The 22,631-nt window shown below is 36.0% G+C and overlaps 1 protein-coding gene across 6 annotated transcripts in view; it reads right to left on the reverse strand.

Annotated features, from left to right (window-relative positions):
• The window catches only part of LOC115219230 (protocadherin beta-15), a 249,030-nt gene that overhangs the window by 173,504 nt on the left and 52,895 nt on the right, over positions 1 to 22,631 (reverse strand). For all 6 annotated transcript variants that reach the window (XM_029789369.2, XM_036508632.1, XM_029789368.2 and 3 more), the window contains one exon: positions 8,469 to 10,903. In XM_029789369.2, the coding sequence (XP_029645229.1) occupies positions 8,469 to 10,847 (2,379 nt within the window). In that variant the 5' untranslated portion in view covers positions 10,848 to 10,903. The remainder of the gene's footprint in view (positions 1 to 8,468; positions 10,904 to 22,631) is intronic.

Below are 22,631 nucleotides of genomic sequence, written 5' to 3' on the forward strand. Positions count from 1 at the left end.
GATGCCAACCAAGCCAACCAATTACACATAGATACCGCACGTTAGGAGGGACTTTTAAAGTCAAAACTACCAAAATAAACAAATTGTACCGAATGCAATCTTCGAAGCGAGTCATTTAAAAACAGGTGATATGTATCTAAATTCTGTTTTTAAATGACTCGCTTTGAAGTTTTGCATTCGGTACAATTTGTTTAATTTGGTAGTTTTGACTTTAAAAGTCCCTCCTAGCATGTGGCATCTATGTGTAATAGTGCCCTCTATATAATATATATATATATATATGTGTGTGTGTGTGTGTGTGTGTGTGTGTGTATATGTATATATATGTATCACTTAGATAACTGAGATAATGTTTCAACCCCTTTTTAAGTCAAGTTTTGTGGTATTATGGTCCACTCAAGTAGGGAGTTCTTGTTGAATAAGTTGTATCCAGATATAGGTGGCTTATCTGGTATTTCTTGAAGAAATTTGTCTAGGTTCCATTTAGAGGTAATGGGATCTTTTTCCTCTTTGATCTGTTTCAGGACAAAGTTAAATAGGGCAGGGCCCATTGAGGAACAGAAATTGTGTTTCAGTGTATTTATGTGTTGTGATTCTTAATTGGGTAGGAGACATATGGCCCGTGGTCCTAGCCTGGGATGAATTCTGAAACTAATGTTGAGGTCGTTTGGGCAATGCTGATGGTATAGACTCCACATTGTGCAAATGATCTATCGCTCACAGCAGTACTGGAGAGAATAGTGTCAATGCTTTAAGGCAGTCCCAATAATTGAGATCAGTCATGCCCTTAATTCTTTTAGTGAAGGCTTTCAGGGGTGATTCCATTTTCAAAATGTTATATATATATATATATATATAATGTTATATATATAATACTAGATAGATAGATAGATAGATAGATAGATAGATAGATAGATAGATAGATAGATAGATAGATATAAATCCTTGTAAGTATGTATATGTATATTTCATTGAGGAAAAAGTGCATATGGATTTGTAAACCAAATATAAATGTACTCAATACTTTAATCAGACTATATATTTTCTTTATTTTTTAATAATTCACAGAAATATATATATATATATAATATATATACACCACACATATAAACATATATATATACATATATATATATATATATAATATATATATATGTATATGCATACACATATGTATTCCTACAGTTATAGGAAAGTATATAAAAAATAAAAGATATTAAATTATAAAGTATTACTTGAAAATAAAATATAAAATGAAAAGTAAATGAAATATAAAAACAAATAAAATATAAAACATAAATGATACACACACACACACACACACACACACACACACAAACATATATATAATTGATGAAGTAAAATATAAAATTAAATTTTTTTAAATAAAACAAATTAAAGAATAAAATTTATAAAAATAAAGAGAAAAACAAAAAGGAATTAAGACAGAAAATGTTAGGCAAGTTACATGTCACAAGGTTGACTGTGGAAAGATGAGGGAGACACAAAGTTGGAGCTAGAGAGAGAAAGTGTATGTGGAAATGTAAAAAGGAAACTTGTTGTGAACAATCGTGAGACATGGTACAAAGAGATGCATTTTCTATTGTTACAACCAGAAATGGGGTGGGGGAAGAAAAATTGCATATACACAGCAGAAAATGAGAGAGGAAGAGGAAGTGGAAGAGAAAAAGGAAATGCATTGTAAGAAAGACTTTTGGAGATGCAAAGAAGGTAAAAGACACAGACTAAGATTGGATGCCAGTATCATGAATAGATGGATACAAGATGTAGTCCCATGTGCAAAAGTAATAATACCGCAATGCTTTATGTTAAATGAGAATTTTCTGATTGTATAGAAGAGAGAAACTTGAGGAGTATAACAAAGTTATAACAGATTAGAAATAAAATAATATACCATGCAGCGGTCTATGTGGGAATTTCATTTGCATTTCCAACAAATATGAAAATATACCTGTTTTTCATTAGCATTTAAACTATGTGAGGAAAATAGGATTTCATGCAGAATGTGTGAATATGCAATAGTTTAGGGTGGGAGATTCATTGACCTTTTAATCATATACGGTGAAAATAGCATGTAAAATTTCAATGGTTTAAAATTTGGTAGCAATAACTGGGTGATCTGGTATTTATCTGGTAGGCAGTTTGAATGTTCTCAAGAGATATTTCATCTGGCATAAACAAGCAGAAATCAAATCAAACTTCAGTATGTCAAGCAGCTGCATACATGTATTTATTGGATAAGCAAATAGAATAGTTAAATCCATTTATGCAAGAGGGTGCTGTTTCAATGACCCACCTGTCAGATCTGAAATTCTCTATGCCTCAATCATTCAGACTCCAGATGTATTTGGAGACAGTAGAGGTGTTTCTTCTTTGTCAGGCATTTGTAATATTTTGCATCTCTGTTGTCTGTAATCGAGATTTTGGTGCAATATACCATATTTTTGTAAGGCATTTATTGTTCAGTGGATAAATATTAGTAAAATTGAAGTTTCATTAAGGTGGGGGATGTAAATGTGTTAGGGTTTTTTCCTACTGAATCTAACTTTCAAAGCAGTAAAATTATCAGTACAGCTGTAACTAACTTTGACATTATTTCTGTTGAAAATCTTGTAGTAGATATATTGGGAAGTATTGTTTTATTAACCTTAGGAATGCTCATATTTAAGTTACATAGTAGATTGAACTATGTATTATATATATATATATATATATATATAATATATATATGTGTGTGTGTGTGTGTGTGTGTGTGTATGTGTGTGTGTATGTATTATATATGTGTGTATAATATATATGTGAATATGTAAATGTGTGTGTGTGTGTGTGTTCTCTTTTTTTTAATTATTTGAAGTTTTCCATTATGGAAGGAGTTGGCTTTTAACAATGACACAAAACTCCATCAGTAGAAACTTCAAGAACATGTAATAATTCTTTTTAGAAACAGTTGATCTCAAAGCAAATAAAACAACAAATAATACCATGTAAATATTGGATTGAGAACCCTTTAGATAGAAAAATTTTTTAAATTCCCATAGAATCCTACACCCATTTCCCAAAAGGAACATGTATTAATATATGTAAATATGTATGTATGTGCATGTATATTTATAACTATGCATACATATATAGACATGAGAGAGAGAAAATGGAATTTACAAGACTTTATTATTCTCCACGATTGTTTTAGCCCATCATGCATTGGCGCCCTGCAGTTGTGATGCTGTACAAACAGTTGTGGTGCATCATTGATGCAAATGTGTCTTGTCAGGTGACTAGTCAAAAGGTGCCTCATTTTTTAATCTCTCTATTGCTTATTTTGATTAGAATGCATTTCGGTAGTTGTAGTTCACTACACTTCTACACCAGAAACTGCAACTAAAAATGCATTCTAATCGAATTAAGTGAAACAGAGATTAAAAAACAAGGCACCTTTTGACTAGCTACCTGACGAGGTACCTATGCACCTATGACACACCACAATTATTTGTACAGCATCTCACTTGTGGGGCCCTCGTGCATGACGGGTCAAAATAATCATAATGAATAATAAAGAGTTTTGGGAATTCCAGTTTCTTCCTTTCATATTTTATAAACTCTATGGACATAAAGGAATTCCAGAAGTAAATTTAATAGCATTTACACCTATGCTGTTGATGATATCAGGTAACTGAATGCTGTCAATAGGCTTTAAACAGCATCCTACAAGGAGTATACCTGAATTTAAAATTATTACTTATATAGACATGGATATATTATGATGGAAAGGCATCTACAAAACATCAAAATCAGATCACAATATGAATTATCAAACATAATCATAAAACTAACAGTAAGGATACATTACAAGAAAACCTGAATTAAAAACCTCTTATTTTACACAAAACCATTTACTGTAGGCTGTAGAAAATACTTTGCATGGCCAATGTGATACACAAATTTAAATGCAAACATGAAACTGCTGTAGTTCATACTCATATAGGACACTTCCTTGCCAGCTGGACATGTGTTTACAATAAAGAGCCATCGTAGTACATTTTATAACACAGAATATGCAACAGTATTAAACAGAAAAACATTAGTTGTCAACACACTCATCTTATTTAGAATTCTACAAAAATTACAAGGTATGTAATGTATTTCTTTACTGCCCACAAGGGGCTAAACATAAAGGGGACAAACAAGAACAGACAAAGGAATTAAGTCGATTACATCGACTCCAGTGGGAAACTGGTACTTTATTTATCGACCCCGAAAGGATGAAAGGCAAAGTCGACCTCGGCGGAATTTGAACCCAGAACGTAACGACAGACGAAATACGGCTACGCATTTCGCCCGGCATGCTAACGTTTCTGCCAGCTCACCGCCCTATTACAAGGTATGTAATGGGAGCTTTATTAACAACAAATACAAACCTATATTTAAAGTACAAAGTATCATTGTCATAAACTAACAAATATTAGTAATTGCTGAAAGTTACTTGGAGTTAAATGTAAAATTTTTTAATTGGGTGATGAGGATATTATTAGTAACATGATTATTCTCAACCAGAAACTCACAATGTAGTTACTCAACCTACTAGAAATATAATCGGTATTATTCTATGAAGTGGCAGGTATCAGAAAAAGGCATCCAGCCTTCGATACTATATCAAGATGAAAATGCATGAAATATTTTCTGGTCCTGCCCAGAAGGGCAGTAACTCCAAACAGAAAATCAAAGCAAGAAAACCTAACCAGTCTATGTCATATGTTTGTATGTACATATGCATGTATATATATACAAATATATACATTTACATATATATATAATATATATATATATACGTAAATACATATATGTATATATATATATATATATATATATATATTATATATATATATATTATAATATAATATATAATATTGATATATATATATATATACATTGATGTGTGTGTGTGTGTGTGTATATATTATATATATATGATTTTGATTTTTATTTTGATTTTTCCAGTTTCAGCTTATGAGCTGTGGCCATGCTGGGCACCGCCATTATATATATATATATATATATTCTATATATACATATATATATATTGGCCTGCTCGCTTAGCCAGCGGGGTGGCATCATTCGAAGGCTAAAACAATGCAAACGCATTGTGACCAGCGATGTGTAACAACATCTGATGGTCTGGTTGGTCACATGATCACGTGATATATATATATAATATGTGTGTGTGTGTATGTGTGTATATATATATATACATATATATAATATATATATATATATATATATATATATATGTATATATATTATGTACATATAATATATATATATATATATATATATATATATATATATATGTATATATATATATATACATAAATACATATATAATACTTAACAAAAGGAAAAAAAGAGTTGTGTAATCACTTTCATTAGCTTACGGCTGTTTCTACTCTGAGAAGTGTGCAATTAAAGCTCAGTGCTCATGTATAATCCTATAGCTTCCTAGGAGTCATTTAAATGAAATGCGCTTATTGCAGAAAGCATTTAAATACATTGAATTCGTTACAGGTAAAACTAAATATGATATAAAACAGTTTGGTGGATTTGAGGATGAGACTACTATTCACACACCACACACACACACACACACATTTATATATTTATATTTTCGCACTGCCTTTCACTCTCCTTCATTTATATAGTTTTTCTTACTCAAACTTCTACCCTATCATCACTTCCTTAGATCATGCTGCTATCTTCTCCATTTATCTTTTTACTCAGCCTCCCCATTTAATTTAAATAATTTAGATACCTATAGGCGCAGGAGTGGCTGTGTGGTAAGTAGCTTGTCTACCAACCACATGGTTCCGGGTTCAGTCCCACAGCGTGGCACCTTGGGCAAGTGTCTTCTACTCTAGCCTCGGGCCGACCAAAGCCTTGTGAGTGGATTTGGTAGATGGAAACTGAAAGAAGCCCGTCATATATATATATATATATATATATATATGCGTGTGTGTGTTTGTGTGTATATGTTTGTCCCCTAGCATTGCTTGACAACCGATGCTGATGTGTTTATGTCCCCGTTACTTAGCGGTTCGGCAAAAGAGACCGATAGAATAAGTACTGGGCTTACAAAAGAATAAGTCCCGGGTTCGAGTTGCTCGATTAAAGGCGGTGCTCCAGCATGGCCACAGTCAAATGACTGAAACAAGTAAAAGAGTAAAGAGTAAAAGAGTAAAAGAGAGTATACATATTTATACCTTTATATATTTCAAAGTATTTTCCACCTTTACATTACTTTATCTAACATCATAAGCCCATTCCTTCCTTCTTACCTACTAGATTTATTCTATAACCTAACTGTGAGTCCAACAAAATACACATTCAATTTTGCATGAGTCCACATGTAAAACAGAATATATATTTTGTTGCACTTACAGTTATTGGTATATATGAATTGTTTATGTGTTTGCGTGTGTTTGTGAGTGTCTGTGTGTATATACATTTATGTATACATATATATATATCATCATCATCATCATCATTTAGCGTCCGTTTTCCATGCTAGCATGGGTTGGACGGGTCAACTGGGGTCTGTGAAGCTGGAAGGCTTCATCAGGCCCAGTCAGATCTGGCAGTGTTTCTACGGCTGGATGCCCTTCCTAATGTCAACCACTCCGTGAGTGTAGTGGGTGCTTTTTACGTGCCACCCGCACAGGTGCCAGACAGAGCTGGCAAACGGCCACGAACGGATGGTGCTTTTACGTGTCACCGGCACGGGGGCCAGACAGAGCTGGCAAACAGCCACGAATGGATGGTGCTTTTACGTGTCACCAGCACGGGGGCCAGGCGAGGCTGGCAACGAACACGAACGGATGGTGCTTTTATGTGCCACCGACACGGGGGCCAGACAGGGCTGGCAAACGGCCACGAACGGATGGTGCTTTTACGTGTCACCTGCACGGGGGCCAGGCGAGGCTGGCAATGGACACGAACGGATGGTGCTTTTACGTGCCACCGACATGGAGGCTAGACGGGGCGGCGCCAGCAACGACCACGATCAGATGGTTCGCTTAACCACAGCTGCAATTCCCACTGATGTTGATCGACCTCAATTTGGTTCTGCTTTCTGATATATGAATTGATTTTGATTTTGACTGTTCTCACTGGTCTTGCCGGGTTTTCTCACGCACAGCATACTTCCAAAGGTCTCGGTCTCTGGTCATTTCCTTGGTGAGACCTAAAGTTCGAAGGTCGTGCTTCACCACCTCGACCCAGGTTTTCCTGGGTCTACCTCTTCCACAGGTCCCCTCAACTGCCAGGGTGTGGCACTTTCGCACACAACTATCTTCAGCCATTCTCATCACATGACCATACTAGCGCAAACGTCTCTCTTGCACACAACAACTGAAGCTTCTTAGGTTCAACTTTTCTCTCAAGGTACTTACACTCTGTCGATTATGAACACTGACGTTACACATCCATCGGAGCATACTAGCTTCATTTCTTGCGAGCTTACGCAAATCCTCAGCAGTCACAGCCCAAGTTTCACTACCATGTAGCATGGCTGTATGTACACATGCATCATACAGTCTGCCTTTTACTTTGAGCGAGAGGCCTTTTGTCACCAGCAGGGGTAAGAGCTCTCTAAACTTTGCCCAGGCTATTCTTACTCTAGCAGTTACACTTTCAGCACACCCGCCCCCGCTACTGACTTGGTCACCTAGGTAACGGAAACTATCAACTACTTCTAGTTTTTCTCCCTGGAAAGTGACGGAAATTGGTCTCAGAGCATTTTCAGTGTTTATTGTTCCTGAGCAATATATATATATATATATATATATATATATATATATATATATATATACATAAATGTCAAACAACAAGAATGAGTGCTCAACACCACACTGGTGAATAAGATTTCTTTATTTGTGTATTAAAGCTATCGTTGGTTTCATGTTTGAAAAATATCTTGTGAAGATTCACAACTTTTCAGGCCAATCTGATGGAGGAATTGTGTTCATTTCCATTTTGGATGGAAACATGTGATTGGCTTGAAAAATTATTAGGATATTAAAATATTTTTTTTAACATGAAACCAATGGTAGCCTTAATACACAAATATATATGTGTGTGTGTGTATAGATATAGATATATAAAACCCCACTAGAATGGGAGAAAGTGCTAATATATGATATAAGTTATATGATGTATAAAAAATGTAACATACAAATATATATCTGTAAATATAAAACCATCCGAATTTCTGAGTACCTCATTTCTTCTAGTATAAAATACCTGTACATCATCTCCAAACATTCCAATATATATATATATATATATATATATATATACTATCTTATGAGTGCTTTATGTAAATATTCAACTGTTAGAAAAACCAAAATCTATTGACCAATGAAAAATGCAGCAATAATGAAATGTAGTTTTACACTTACCTGGATAGATGTCGGAAGGCTTCTAGATGTTGTTGAAGTAATCCATTCATTTTGTGGCTCTAATACAAAGTAGAACTGACTTGAAGATTTTATCAGTTGAGTATGTCTGTTTTTCTTTTCATGAGAGTTCCTCAGTAAGGTGGCAGGATTTTTACTGTGACTAATTAAATGACTTTTTTCAATTTTTGAGTGGATTGACGGGTTCACTTCAGCAGTTAACGAGCCATTTCGCATATTGTTATACCTCACAACACACATTGTTATAGAAATCACAATAGCAACACATACTATTACAGTTACCACAACAATAATAATAACCATATTGACATCAATCATTTTGTTTGATTTCGTACGCATTCCTTTTGTTGTCATTGTTGTCTTGTTGCTAACAGCTAATGTCAAAGATATTGTAGTAGTTGCTGATAGAACTGGGGTACCACTGTCTTTGACAAGAAATTTCAGCTTATATGACCCTGCATCACTCTGGTAAACTTCACGAGAAAAGGATAACACGCCAGTGTAAGGATCAATGGAAAACAACTGTTTGTCATTGCCTCCAATAATTTCATATTGGAGAAAGGCATTTCTGGGACTGTCTCGGTCTGCAGCTCTCAGAACTGTGATGTCATTCCTAGTCTTTGGATAATAATAGACGTCCAGACTAAAAGGGTTAACACTTGGGAAGGTGAAATATGGAGCATTGTCATTTTCATCCATAACCTCAACAATAACATTTCCAGTGTTATTCAAAGATGGTGTCCCATTGTCTTTGACTAAAACCTGGAACTCATATATTTCTAGTTGTTCTCGATCCAGTGATTGTGTTGTTGAAATAAATCCATTGTCAGTAATCTGAAAAGGAAGAACAGTTTTGATATTTTTCACTAGAGAGTAAGTTAGCTGACCTCCAGCCTTCAGATCAGGGTCAGTAGCATTAATAAATCCAACAGGAAAATTTGGTTCCTCATTTTCATAGGTAAGGAATTTGAATGTGTCCTTAGTAAATTGAGGGCGCATATCATTCATATCCAGTACTTGGATAGAAAAATTCCTTTCTGTCTTCAAGGAAGGTGTTCCTTTATCTTGACATGATAAAGTGATCTCATAGTGATCTTCTGTTTCTCGATCGACAGCATTTTTTATTGTGATTTTATACCGTTCTGAATCTAAGATTTGAAGCTCAAATTTTTCATGTGAAAGGTCACATTTGACCTCTCCATTCTGTCCAAGGTCATTATCTGTAACTTTCACATAAGCAATGAAACTGCCTACTTTAATTCCTTCAGAGATAGTAGCAGTGCTTTCAGACAAGGCTGAAACAAAATTTATATCAATCTTTGGTGCATTGTTCTGTTGATTGATGACATTTACATTGACAGCTGTAATACAGCTCAAAGGTGGAGAACCCCCATCTCTGGCTTCTATAAACAACTTATATGTTTGTTTTTGTCCAAAAGGGAACTTTTTCTGTAGGAAAATTTCTCCAGTTTCTTCAGTCAACCTAAAGTGATTTTTCACTAAATCTGATGTTTTGGAACTGAAATGGTATGAAACTTGGCCATTATTTCCAAAATCTAAGTCTTTGGCAGACAAAATTACAACTGGTGTGTCTTTTGGGTGTGTGTTTTTTATTGAAATATTATAATCTTTTTGAGCAAAAATTGGTGGGTTGTCATTAACATCAATAACAGTTATTTCAACATCTAGAATACACTGCTTCGGTGGGTAGCCCCCGTCGTTGGCAAGTATTTGCAGCATATATTTATCTTTTACTTCTCGGTCTATTTTTTTTTCTAAAATTATTTTAAGTTTATCAGTCCCATCAACCCTTTTTGAAACAGACAATTTAAACGGTTTGCCTGTATTATTCTTTAATTGATATGTAATGTGAGAGTTTCTAATACTAACATCTTTGTCTATGGCATTCGGAACTGATCGCCTGGTTCCTTTACCATCGGTTTCATAGAATTCAAGTTTGAACTCTTTGGTTGGAAATTCTGGGAAGTGGTCATTGACATCTTCTACTATAACTTTAATCTTTAATATAATTAGAAAAGTTGTATCCTGTTTAATAGCAACTTCAACCCATCTGCAACATTCTATATTATAAGTACAAAGAGCTTCAGCATCCAATATCTGTTCTGTAGTGAGTGTTCCTGATTTGGAAACGTTGAATAATTGGCGACCATTTTGTGCTTTTATTAAACTGAATGTTATGGAGTTTTGGTTTTGGTGTGAAGCATCCAATGATGATACATCCTCAGCGATGTTCCCCACATACGTACCCGGACTTTTACCTTCCTGTACAGTATAGACAAGATGCACCACACACAAACAACAGTGAAGAAATGAGAGTAGTATGTACACTGGTACCAACATATCCCCACTGATAGCTGTTACAGTCACCAGATGTCTGATTTGAACATCAAATGTTTCTGAAAATAGACAGAAGATATATCAGCATCATCAACATAAAAGACAGAATTACTATATTGTTTAAACATCTAGAAGGTTATAGTTTGGGGTATAAAGTAATACTTCTACAATACCAGTATTAGTAACTGTTCATATATTATAGGACAAGAGACATGTTTCATTATCTTTGACTTCTGGAAAATTCTATATGGAATAGATAATTATCTAACAAAAAAAAACAACTTAAATTTAGTCTATATGCATACAACTAGGATAGATCTCTTTTATATGTAAAAGAATTAGACGAGCCCTGTTTTATTACAAAACTTAAATGAATGCAATTAACTTTGGATATTTGCAGCACAATAGCATAGTTGTATTAGGAAAACAAACAAAAATTATGATTTATTTTTGTCCAAAAGAGAGTTGATTGTCTCGCACTTATGACATAGGCAATATCATTACAGATTATCAAACATATAAGACAGAATCATCTGGATTATTATGTGGAGTACATTATAAATATTTAGTTTACTTACCATTGAAAATACACATACACGTTATATTTTTATACATACATATATATATATATATATATATATATATATATATATATATATTTTTTTTGCGGAGGCACAATGGCCCAGTGTTTAGGGCAGTGGACTCGCGGTCGCAGGATCACAGTTTCGATTCCCAGACCAGGCGTTGTGAGTGTTTATTGAGCGAAAAACACCTAAAGCTCCACGAGGCTCCGGCAGGGGGTGGTGGCGATCCCTGCCGTACTCTGTCGCCACAACTTTCTCTCACTCTTTCTTCTGTTGGCCTGCTTGCTTAGCCAGCAGGGTGGCGTCATTGAAAGCTAAAACAGTCTGAAGCGCATTGTGACCAGCGATGTATGTAGCAACATCTGATGGCCAGGTCGGTCATGTGATCACATGATATATATATATATATATATATATATATATATATATATATATATATATATATATTAAGTATGTGTGTGTATATATTTTTTTATTCTTTTACTTGTTTCAGTTATTTGACTGTGGCCATGCTGGAGCCCTGCCTTTAGTTGAAAAAATCGATCCCATGACTCATTCTTTGTAAGCTTAGTACTTATTCTATCAGTTTCTTTTGATGAACTGCTGAGTTACAGGGACGTAAAAATACCAGCATTGGTTGTCAAGCAATTTTGTGGGGACAAACACAGACACACACACACACGCATGCACACACACACACATACGACGGGCTTCTTTTGGTTTCCATCTACCAAATCCACTCACAAGGCTTTGGTCAGCCCAAGTCTATAGTAGAAGAAACTTGACCAAGGTGCCACACAGTGGGATTAAACCCAGAACTCTGTGGCTAGTAAGCAAGCTACTTATCACACAGCCACTCCTGTGCCTAAATATATATATATATATTATATATATATATATATATATATATATATATATAAATGAATACATAATAAATGGAGTTGAACGAAGATGTTAATAAAATTCTTTTACTTTCGACATATGTTTCGAAGACAACATGGTTTTATTCTGTGTTTCTGATGTGAATTTGCTACCCTGGTAACGGTTCATTGAATTTTCCATGTTAACGATAAACATAGGATAATTCATTCACCCATTGAAATATATATATATATACACACACATACAAACACACACACACACACACACACACACACACACACACACACACACACAATGTATGTATTTATGTAAGCGTGATATGATGTAATGCATAACAAGCATATTTAAACATTGCAATTCAATAAAAAAAAACATGGTAAATCCAACCCTATAGGAATTGAACCACAGTTCCTACTGAGTAAGACAGTATACCAACCACAAAGCTTGCTCTGCAAATAATCGCTGAAAGAAAAAAAGCAACACAGAAATAAAATAGTTAAACATCTGCATAGAGGCTTCCTCACTGACTTAAACATGTTTGCGTAGAACGTGTTTGTGTTGAGACATATATGAAGACGGCGAGCTGGCAGAAACATTAGCACGTCAGGCGAAATGCTTATCAGTATTTTGTCTGCCGTTACGTTCTGAGTTCAAATTCCGCCGGGGTCAACTTTGCCTTTCATCCTTTCAGGGTCGATAAATAAAGTACTAGTTTCACACTGGAGTCGATGTAATCAACTTAATCCCTTTGTCTGTCCTTGTTTGTCCCCTCTATGTTTAGCCCCTTGTGGGCAGTAAAGAAATATATATAGGGGCATGTGTTTCTGTAGAGCTGTGGGTATGTAGATACAGTCATGGCAAAAAGTTTGGATCATAAGTCTGAAAATTAGAATTTTTATATTAAGCTATCAGAAGTACCTGGCATTGCTCGGGATTTAAATGCTACAATGTTTTTGATACTTAGTAAATTTCCTTCATCATAAATAATGTTATGGCCAAATTGTAACAAAACTGGTCACTTATTGTAACAAAATTGTAACAAAATTAGTCACCGGGTACCGCTGAAGCCAAGCAGTAACAGATTGATATGAAGTCCTGGGAAGAGCTTTAACCCTTTAGCATTTAAACCGGCCATATCAGGCCAAAAGTATTCTACCTGTTTTATGTTCAAACTGGCCAGATCTGGTCTCTCGCACCAGCCCTACAATATCGTTTTAAAAATTAACAGCTACCTCATCAAAATCTCATAGCTCCAAGATAATGCCTGATTAGTTCGAGGTAATGTGGATAAAAAAGGATTAATTTTGGCAGAATAATGCGAACACTAAAGGGTTAATATGTTCTCAGATGGTGCAACAATCACAGATGAAGTAGTCCTGGAAAGGGCTTTTTGTTGTTCTCACAGCAGTAACAATTTGATAAGAATCCCTGAGAGGGGCTGTAATGCATTCTCAGATGGTGTAATAATCGTATGTAAAGTGGCCCTGAAAAGGGCCCTTTTTTGTTTACACTAAAAGCAATGGAACTGTTGCTGTGAAATGTGAAACTCTGTCAAAACAGATGACAGATCTAGGTTGGACAAAGGAAAAGAAACATGGTTGAGGAAAGTTAGTAACTTCGAAAGCATGACTACAGTAGCACTCACTTACCACATATCAGGTCTACAAAGTTGCACTGGTGTAGAGGAGGCCCTGAGGTTCACGAATTTGAAAGCAGCTGATGCCTGAAGTGCCTACAACACCTCTCTATAGACCACACTTTTTATTTTGCCATTAGAGGCAAGTACAAATAGATTTTGTTTGCTTCCAACTCTAGAGCATCCGACATATAACTGGCCATGAGAGAAACCTGGCTTGACCTCCTTCTTTTGGTAGCCGAAGCAGACTCTGTTTTATGACCAAGGTGCATTCTTTTCTTAGGTGGCATGGTGATAGTATTGCACTATGTTTAAATTGCAAGTTTTAAAAAACAAGCAAAAGGGGACACTGAAAAAAAAATTTGGCACAATGAATAAAAAGTGAACCTATTTCTTTACTAAACACGAGGCAAAACACGGAGAGGACAAACAAGGACAGACAGATGGATTAAGTCGATTATATCGACCCCAGTGCGTAACTGGTACTTAATTTATCGACCCCGAAAGGATGAAAAGCAAAGTCGACCTCGGTGAAATTTGAACTCAGAACGTAGCAGCAGATGAAATATTGCTAAGCATTTTGCCCGGCATGCTAACGATTCTGCCAGCTCGCCACCTATTAAACGTATTATTCAGAAAAGGTGGAAGCAGGGTCAGACAGTTAGCTGTGTGGACACAAATACACTGAATACAGTATTTTTAAAAAAAAACTTAAGCTAAAATCTGTTAGGCAGCAACAGTATGAAGGAGTTAACTTCATTGAGTATGGGGACAACAAAAAATTTCAACAGGAAGTATGAAGTTAAAGCAATAGTGTATGTCAAATGGTAGGCCTAACCTGTAAGCCGAAGCGCATATCAGATATGCACAAAAGCGCATCAATAATTACGATTTGATACTGCATTGATCAGGTGAACAGTGTTCCACCAATGAAATTCAGTCAATGAATTAATTGGACAGGCTCATTACAGTGGACAATCAATAGTGTTCACACACATAGGTCAAAGGTCATGTTCACAGTTCATCCCTTATTCGCATATCATTAAAGAAAATGGTGGTGAAAAGTGGGGGGGGGGCATTACGAATGTTGGTGCTAATGGCGGGGGTGGGGCGAAGTGAGTAAACACTGAGGGTGTGGTAAAATCAGTCATTCACACCAAATAAGGGATTGAAGTGGGGGGGGGGGTATCACGGCTGTAGGTGATAATAGCAGGGAGTTAAGTAAACACCAATGTACACAGATTAAGGCGGCGAGCTGGCAGAAACGTTAGCACGCCGGGTGAAAAGCGGACCCGTATTTCGTCTGGCATTACGTTCTGAGTTCAAATTCCGCCGAGGTCGACTCTACCTTTCATCCTTTCGGGGTCAATAAATTAAGTACCAGTTACGCACTGGGGTCGATATAACCGACTTAATCCGTTTGTCCTCTCTATGTTTAGCCCCTTGTGGGTAGTAAAGAAATAACTAATGTACACAGATCAAATCTGCAAGGTAAAACTACCCCACAATCCTTGGCCTTTGAGTAAACAGCAGAAGTTGTAAGCACAAAACCAAGTTTAATCTGGTTAATTGCAAATTTAATGCAAATAAACTTGACAAAACATTGGTTTAAAACAGTTAATTAGGCATGGGTAATATTTTGCGAAATTTGGAGTGAATCAGTTTTGGAATTGCGGAAGTTATTGGCAAAAAAATGAATTTTACGCAGTTATTCACAGACTTTTCCCATTCAACATGGATTGACTTGACAAAAACATAAGTTTAAAATAATTCTTAAAACATGAGTGATGTTTGTGCCAAATTTGGAGTGAATCGGTTGGAAACTCCAGAAGTTATTGACAAAAAACCAATCTTTATGCAGTTATTCGTGGATTTTTCACAATTAAAGCAGATGACCTTGACAAAAATTTTAAGCAAAACAATTCTTCTATAATGAGTTCTTCTATAATGTTCATGTCAAATTTGGAGGAAATCGCTTGCAAAACCAGGGATTTATGGGCAAAAAACAACAGTTTTCTGAACAGTTATTCATGGTTTTTAGTCTGGAGAGTCTGGAAAATATAAAGTAGATCATGGCCACCTTTGGAGCATAAGCTATCAGAGTATCAAGTTTGAGTGAAATCGATTGAAAAATGGGGAAATGCATAATGATTATACACACATAGAAGCACAAAGAAATTTTCGGTTTTATATATATAGATGTCTGAAATTATATTTAATTTGCAATATATTATTACTTGGCCAAAAGTCTGGAACAGGTGTGTAAAGTAGAATTGAGCCATTGGATCAGTTATTAGGTAATTATATCTCTATGTTGTATATATTTGAATCAAATTGTACTTGGGCGTAACAATTTTTATTTTTTTAATAAAAAAATGTTCCAAACTTTTGGCCAAGACTGAGTATGTGTTTATATACAGGTGTGTAGAGACATACATCAGAAGAGATCTGACTTAGAAGCATATATTTCTGCACAGACATGCATATGTAAATATGTGCGATTATAAATACATGTATGTAGAGTCACATATTACATGTATAAAGAATAAAACATTTCTAATGGTACAACAATGCACTATAATACATATAATGGGCTATATACCTATTTCTTTACTATCCACAAGGGGCTAAACACAGAGGGGACAAACAAGGACAGACATAGGTATTAAGTCGATTACATCGACCCCAGTGATTAACTGGTACTTAATTTATTGACCCCGAAAGGATGAAAGGCAAAGTCGACCTCAGCAGAATTTGAACTCTGAACGTAATGGCAGACAAAATACCTATTTCTTTATTACCCACAAGGGGCTAAACACAGAGGGGACAAACAAGGACAGACATAGGTATTAAGTCGATTACATCGACCCCAGTGATTAACTGGTACTTAATTTATCGACCCCGAAAGGATGAAAGGCAAAGTCGACCTTGGCGGAATTTGAACTCACAACGTAACGCAGACGAAATACCGCTAAGCATTTCATCCGGTGTGCTAACATTTCTGCCAGCTCGCCGCCTATGGGCTATATACCTGTTGTAATTTAGTCATCCATAGTCCGATGATATTTCGGAATAAAATTCCTTCTTGAGATATTCGTAGATGGAGTCGCTGCTATAATCGGTTTTCCAACGCTTTTCTTATTTATTTATTTATTTATTTTATTTTATTTTATTTTAAGCATTTCAGCAGTGGTCGAAGCTGCACATATAATACATAACTTAGAAGCAGCACTACGGATATGTACTAGCACACACGAGATTGAGACATGGCCAGCCTCACGCACTTCTCATGAGGAATTCTGGAAGGAGCTTCATGAGACCGCTGCTGAGACACTTCCAAAAGAAAACAAGAAAAGCCGTGGGAAAACTGATTATAGCCGTGACTCCATCTAAGAATATCTGAAGAAGGAATTTTATTCCGAAATATCATCGGACTATGGATGACTCAATTACAACAGGTATATAGCCCATTGTTTGTATTATAGTACATTGTTGTACCATTCAAAACTTTTTAGTCTTTACAAACAATATACAATGCTTCAAGTAAACTACAATACTCTCCTATATATATATATATATATATATATATATATATAAACAACTTATAAACAAGGGCAAAAGAAATTATTTCTATGCCAATATGCAGGCATGTTATTGGCATATTGGCATAGAAATAATTTTCTTTTGCCCTTGTTTATAAGTTGTTTATAATTTCAACCTTTAAAGGTATTTTAATATGCTGCCACTTTTTTGATGAAATTTTTTTCTGTAAAAAAACTTCATTCTATATTAGTAGTATATATATGTATATATATGTATATATTTATCAAGGGATGCATAAGAGATATTTGTATAGGCATTTATGTATCAAGATAAGTATTTAAAAGCATGTTTTAGATATATGCCTTAAACGTATGTGTTAAATGCATATGCACATAGATGTGGGTATAGGTTTCCCTCTCAAGGGATGAGTACTCAATCAAATATACACAATGAACAGTGGTTCTTGATCAATTTAAAATTTATGATATGCTGGATATCTTTGCAAACTATGTAATAAAGTTATATTATATTTAGAAAGGAAAAACACTGAAAACAACTGATTGCCTTCGTTGTATCTTGAGAGGGTCATAACACCAATAAACACACACACACACACACTGTTTCTATTTCACTTCTTTTGCTGTTATTGTTGTTAGTCAACTAGTTATCCATTTAATCAATTACATAATCGATTGATTGATTTGATTAATCCTTTAGTCAATCGATAAGCTAAGTTCGTCAGATACCTTTCATTGCCATTGAAGACTTCATCAAAGACTTACCCTGAGGTCACAAATGGCAACAAAAGGACTCTGATGAACCTAGCTGATTGATTGACCAAATGCTTAATTAAACAATTGATTAGTTCATTGGTTAAAATAGTTAACTAGTTGACTAATAATAATAAAACAAATGAAATAGAACCAGTGCATGTGTTCATTACTGGCAAATGACTCTTCCACGATACAACAAAACCTGGTTCAATACATGGGTTCTTATCCAGTATCTTTCAAACCAAATACAAAACTGTAGTATTGATTGCCTTGTTTTATTTATCAGACTTTATAATCATCATTACCATCATTTTATGCCCACTTTCTGTGCTGGCATTAGATGAACAATTTAACAGGATACGGCTAGTTTCTTATTTCTTTATTTCTTATTTCTTCACAAGGGGCTAAATATAGAGGGGACAAACAAGGACAGACAAAGGGATTAAATCGATTACATCGATCCCAGTGCATAACTGGTACTTAATTTATCGACCTCAAAAGGATAAAAGGCAAGGTTGACCTCGGCAGAATTTGAACTCAGAACGTAATGGCAGACGAAATACTGATAAGCATTTCACCCAGCATGCTAACGTTTCTGCCAGCTTGCCAGGATACAGCTAGTTGAAGGACTATACCTTACTCCAACTGTGGAGGCACATGGCCTAGTGGTTAGAGCTGCAGACTCGCGGTCGAGGGATCGCGGGTTCGAATCTCAGACCGGGCGATATGTGTGTTTATAAGCAAAAACACCTGAGCTCCACATGGCTCCAGCAGAAGGTAATGGCAAACTTCTACTGACTCTTTCACCACAATTTCTCTCACTCTTTCCTCTTGCATCTTGCAGCTCACCTGTGACGGACCAGCGTCCCGTCCAGGTGGGGAACCTATACGCCAAGAAACCGGGAAACCGGCCCTTATGGGCCAGGCATGGCTCGAAAAGGAACAAACAACCTTACTCCAACGTATCTATATTGGCATGATTATTATGGTTGGGTAACATTCCTGATGATAATCATTTCATAAAGTGTACCGGGGGTAATTCTTCAAAACACCAGCACTAAGTGAGGTGGCCTTGAAACTTGCAAGATGAAAGAGTCTAGAGCATATCATATAACTGAAAGTATAATAGGAGGGAGAGAGAGAGAGAGAGGGAGAGAGAGAATAATGATTCAAGGTGAGATGGCAGAGAAGATTAAGAGAGGAACAGAGAGTTGCAACAAGGTGGCAGACACTCATGTATAACAAAATCATAGATAATGCATTTTTAAGATACTAATGTTATAAGAACATAAACAAAACAACACCAGTTGTCAAGTTGTGGCAAAGGATAAAACACAAACACACACATACACTTTGGTCAGCCAGGGGTTATAGGAGAAGACACTTACCCAAAATGCTACACAGTGGTACTGAACCTAAAACCAGGCAGTTGGGAAACAACCTTCTTACTACCAACCATACCGGCAATGTACTTTAAAAACATCTGTGATGCACCAAGATACTCCTTCAGTTGCATTAGTGCACTGCAATGCACCATTTCAGAGCCAGGTGTGGAGACATATTTATTTCAATTGGTCTATATATCTCTTGGGACTTGTATGTGGAGATATATACATGTCATAATGTGGGTATGTATGTATACTCTCCTTTACTTGTTTCAGTCATTTGACTGCGGCCATGCTGGAGCACCGCCTTTAATCGAGCAACTCAACCCGGGACTTATTCTTTTGTAAGCCCAGAACTTATTCTATCGGTCTCTTTTGCCGAACCGCTAAGTAACAGGGACATAAACACACCAGCATCAGTTGTCGAGCAATGCTAGGGGGACAAACACAGACACACAAACACACACATGCATATATATATATATACATATATGCGACGGGCTTCTTTCAGTTTCTGTCTACCAAATCCACTCACAAGGCTTTGGTCGGCCCGAGGCTAGAGTAGAAGACACTTGCCCAAGGTGTCACGCAGTGGGACTGAACCCGGAACCATGTGGCTGGTAAACAAGTTACTTACCACACAGCCACTCCTGTGCCTATATGTATGTATAGAAAAAGAGAGAACTGGGTGCAGAAGCACATGTATTTAGAGAAGTGGAGCCTTGAGTGTGTGAGTGTGTGCGTGCGTGTGTGTGTGTGTGCGTGTGTGTAGATATATGGGTATAGAGATGTAAGTATGCAGAAATGTATGTAGACATGTGAAGATGTAAAAAAACATGTGGCAACATATGCATGTAGTAACAGATAAGTGTTTACACACCAGTTTCTACATACATACCTATATACATATAATACATTTATACAGTATTTAAATTATTTACATTCGACAGATATTTGTCCTCATCTTGTTTGTTGTTAACACGTTTCAACTGATATACCTCCAGCCTTCATCAGGTGTCTTGGGGAAATTTTGAACCTGGGTTCTCATTCCTAAGGTATTTTTCAATGTTATTGTTATTATTATTACTATTATTATTATTATTATTATTATTATTATTATTATTGTTCAGGTTACTGCTTGGAATCAAACTTGGAATCTTGGGGTTAGTAGCCCACGCTGTTAAGTACTACACCATATGCCCGTGGGCATAGTGGTTAAGAGCACAGGCTACTAACCCCAAGATACCAAGTTCGATTCCAATCAGTGACCTGAACAATAATCATAATAATAATAATAATAACATTGAAAAAATACCTTAGGAATGAGAACCCAAGTTCAAAATTTCCGCAAGACACCTGAAGGAGGCTGGAGGGTATATCAGCCGAACTGATGTGTTAACAACAAACAAGATGAGAACAAATATCCATTGAATGTAAATAATGTAAATAATGTACATAATTCCTCATCTCTTAAATATAGAACTGTAATACATATATACATACATACATGCAAACATACAGGCATACAAACATACATACAAACATGCATACATACATCTCTCAGTGGAATAGTATGTGAGCAGTGTAAATACTGGTGTGTGTATAAATACATATATATACATCAAGTTTTTCTATGCAACATCTTTGAACAGATATGTCAATACACATATCTCTACATAAATGTCCTTGTAAACATGTCTCAATACTCATATATTTATACACACACACATGTGCACACATAAACAAACACACACACACACATATACAAATTCATTATAAAGAGAAGTGCATGTAGAGGTATGACTATTTTTACAGATATATGCATACAGACAAGTAAGGATACAAGCATGTTTATTAAGACATGTCTATGTAGGGGTATGTATATGTATGTAGAGAATTTCTGCCTGGCCAGCTCCTGCCAAACCATCCAACCAATGCCAGCATGGAAGGTGGACATTAAACAATGATGAGGATGATGATAATGAATTCTTGGAAATGACTCAGATTGTAAGTGGAGGCACATGGCCTAGTGGTTAGAGCAGCAGACTTGCAGTCGAGGGATCATGGATTCAAATCTCAGACCAGGCAATTTGTGTGTTTATGAGCAAAACACCTAAGCTCCACGCAGCTCCGGCAGAAGGTAATGGTGAACCTCTGCTGACTCTTTCATCACACCTTTTTCTCACTCTTTCCTCCTGCTTCTTGCAGCTCACCTGTGATGGACCAGCGTCCTGTCCAGGTGGGGAACCTATACGCCAAGGAAACCGGGAAACCGGCCCTTATGAGCCAGGCATGGCTTGAGAAGGAACAAAAACTCAGATTGTAAAATGCTAGTCTAAATGGTTTGCTTCTCTCAGTTCATAGCTGTAAAGTAGTTGACAATAGGAAGAGCATCCATCTCCCTTCCACATTAATCTGAAACTATCCAAATACTCAGTCACATATTGGTTTGACCATTACTGAATTTCTCTGGTTATTGATGCAGTTTGAGAAATGCACTACAGAATGCAAACGTGGCACCAAAAAAAAATGGTAAGATTTGATATCTTTTTATCTATTATCTTTTATTTGTTTCAGTCATTGGACTGCAGCCATGCTGGAGAACAACCTTGAAGGGTTTAGTCAAATGATCAACCCCCAATACTAATTTTGTTAAGTCTGGTACTTATTCTATCGGTCTCTTTTTCCAAAACCACTAAGCTATAAGGATGCAAACAAACCAACACCTGTTGCCAAGCAGTGGTAGTGTACATGCAGAAAGACACACACATGGTGACACACAGACACACACACACACACACACACATACAGATATATGTATATATATTTATATATACGTGTGGATGATGGGTTGCCACCCAGTTTCTGTCAACAAAATTCACTCACAGAGATTTTTAGTACAAGACACTCGCTCAAAGTGCTGTGCAGTAGGGCTGAACCTAAAATTATGTGGTTGCAAAGCAAGCTCCTTAACCACTCAACCA

The sequence above is a fragment of the Octopus sinensis genome, linkage group LG14, assembly GCF_006345805.1.
Source record: "Octopus sinensis linkage group LG14, ASM634580v1, whole genome shotgun sequence".
NCBI lineage: Eukaryota > Metazoa > Mollusca > Cephalopoda > Octopoda > Octopodidae > Octopus > Octopus sinensis.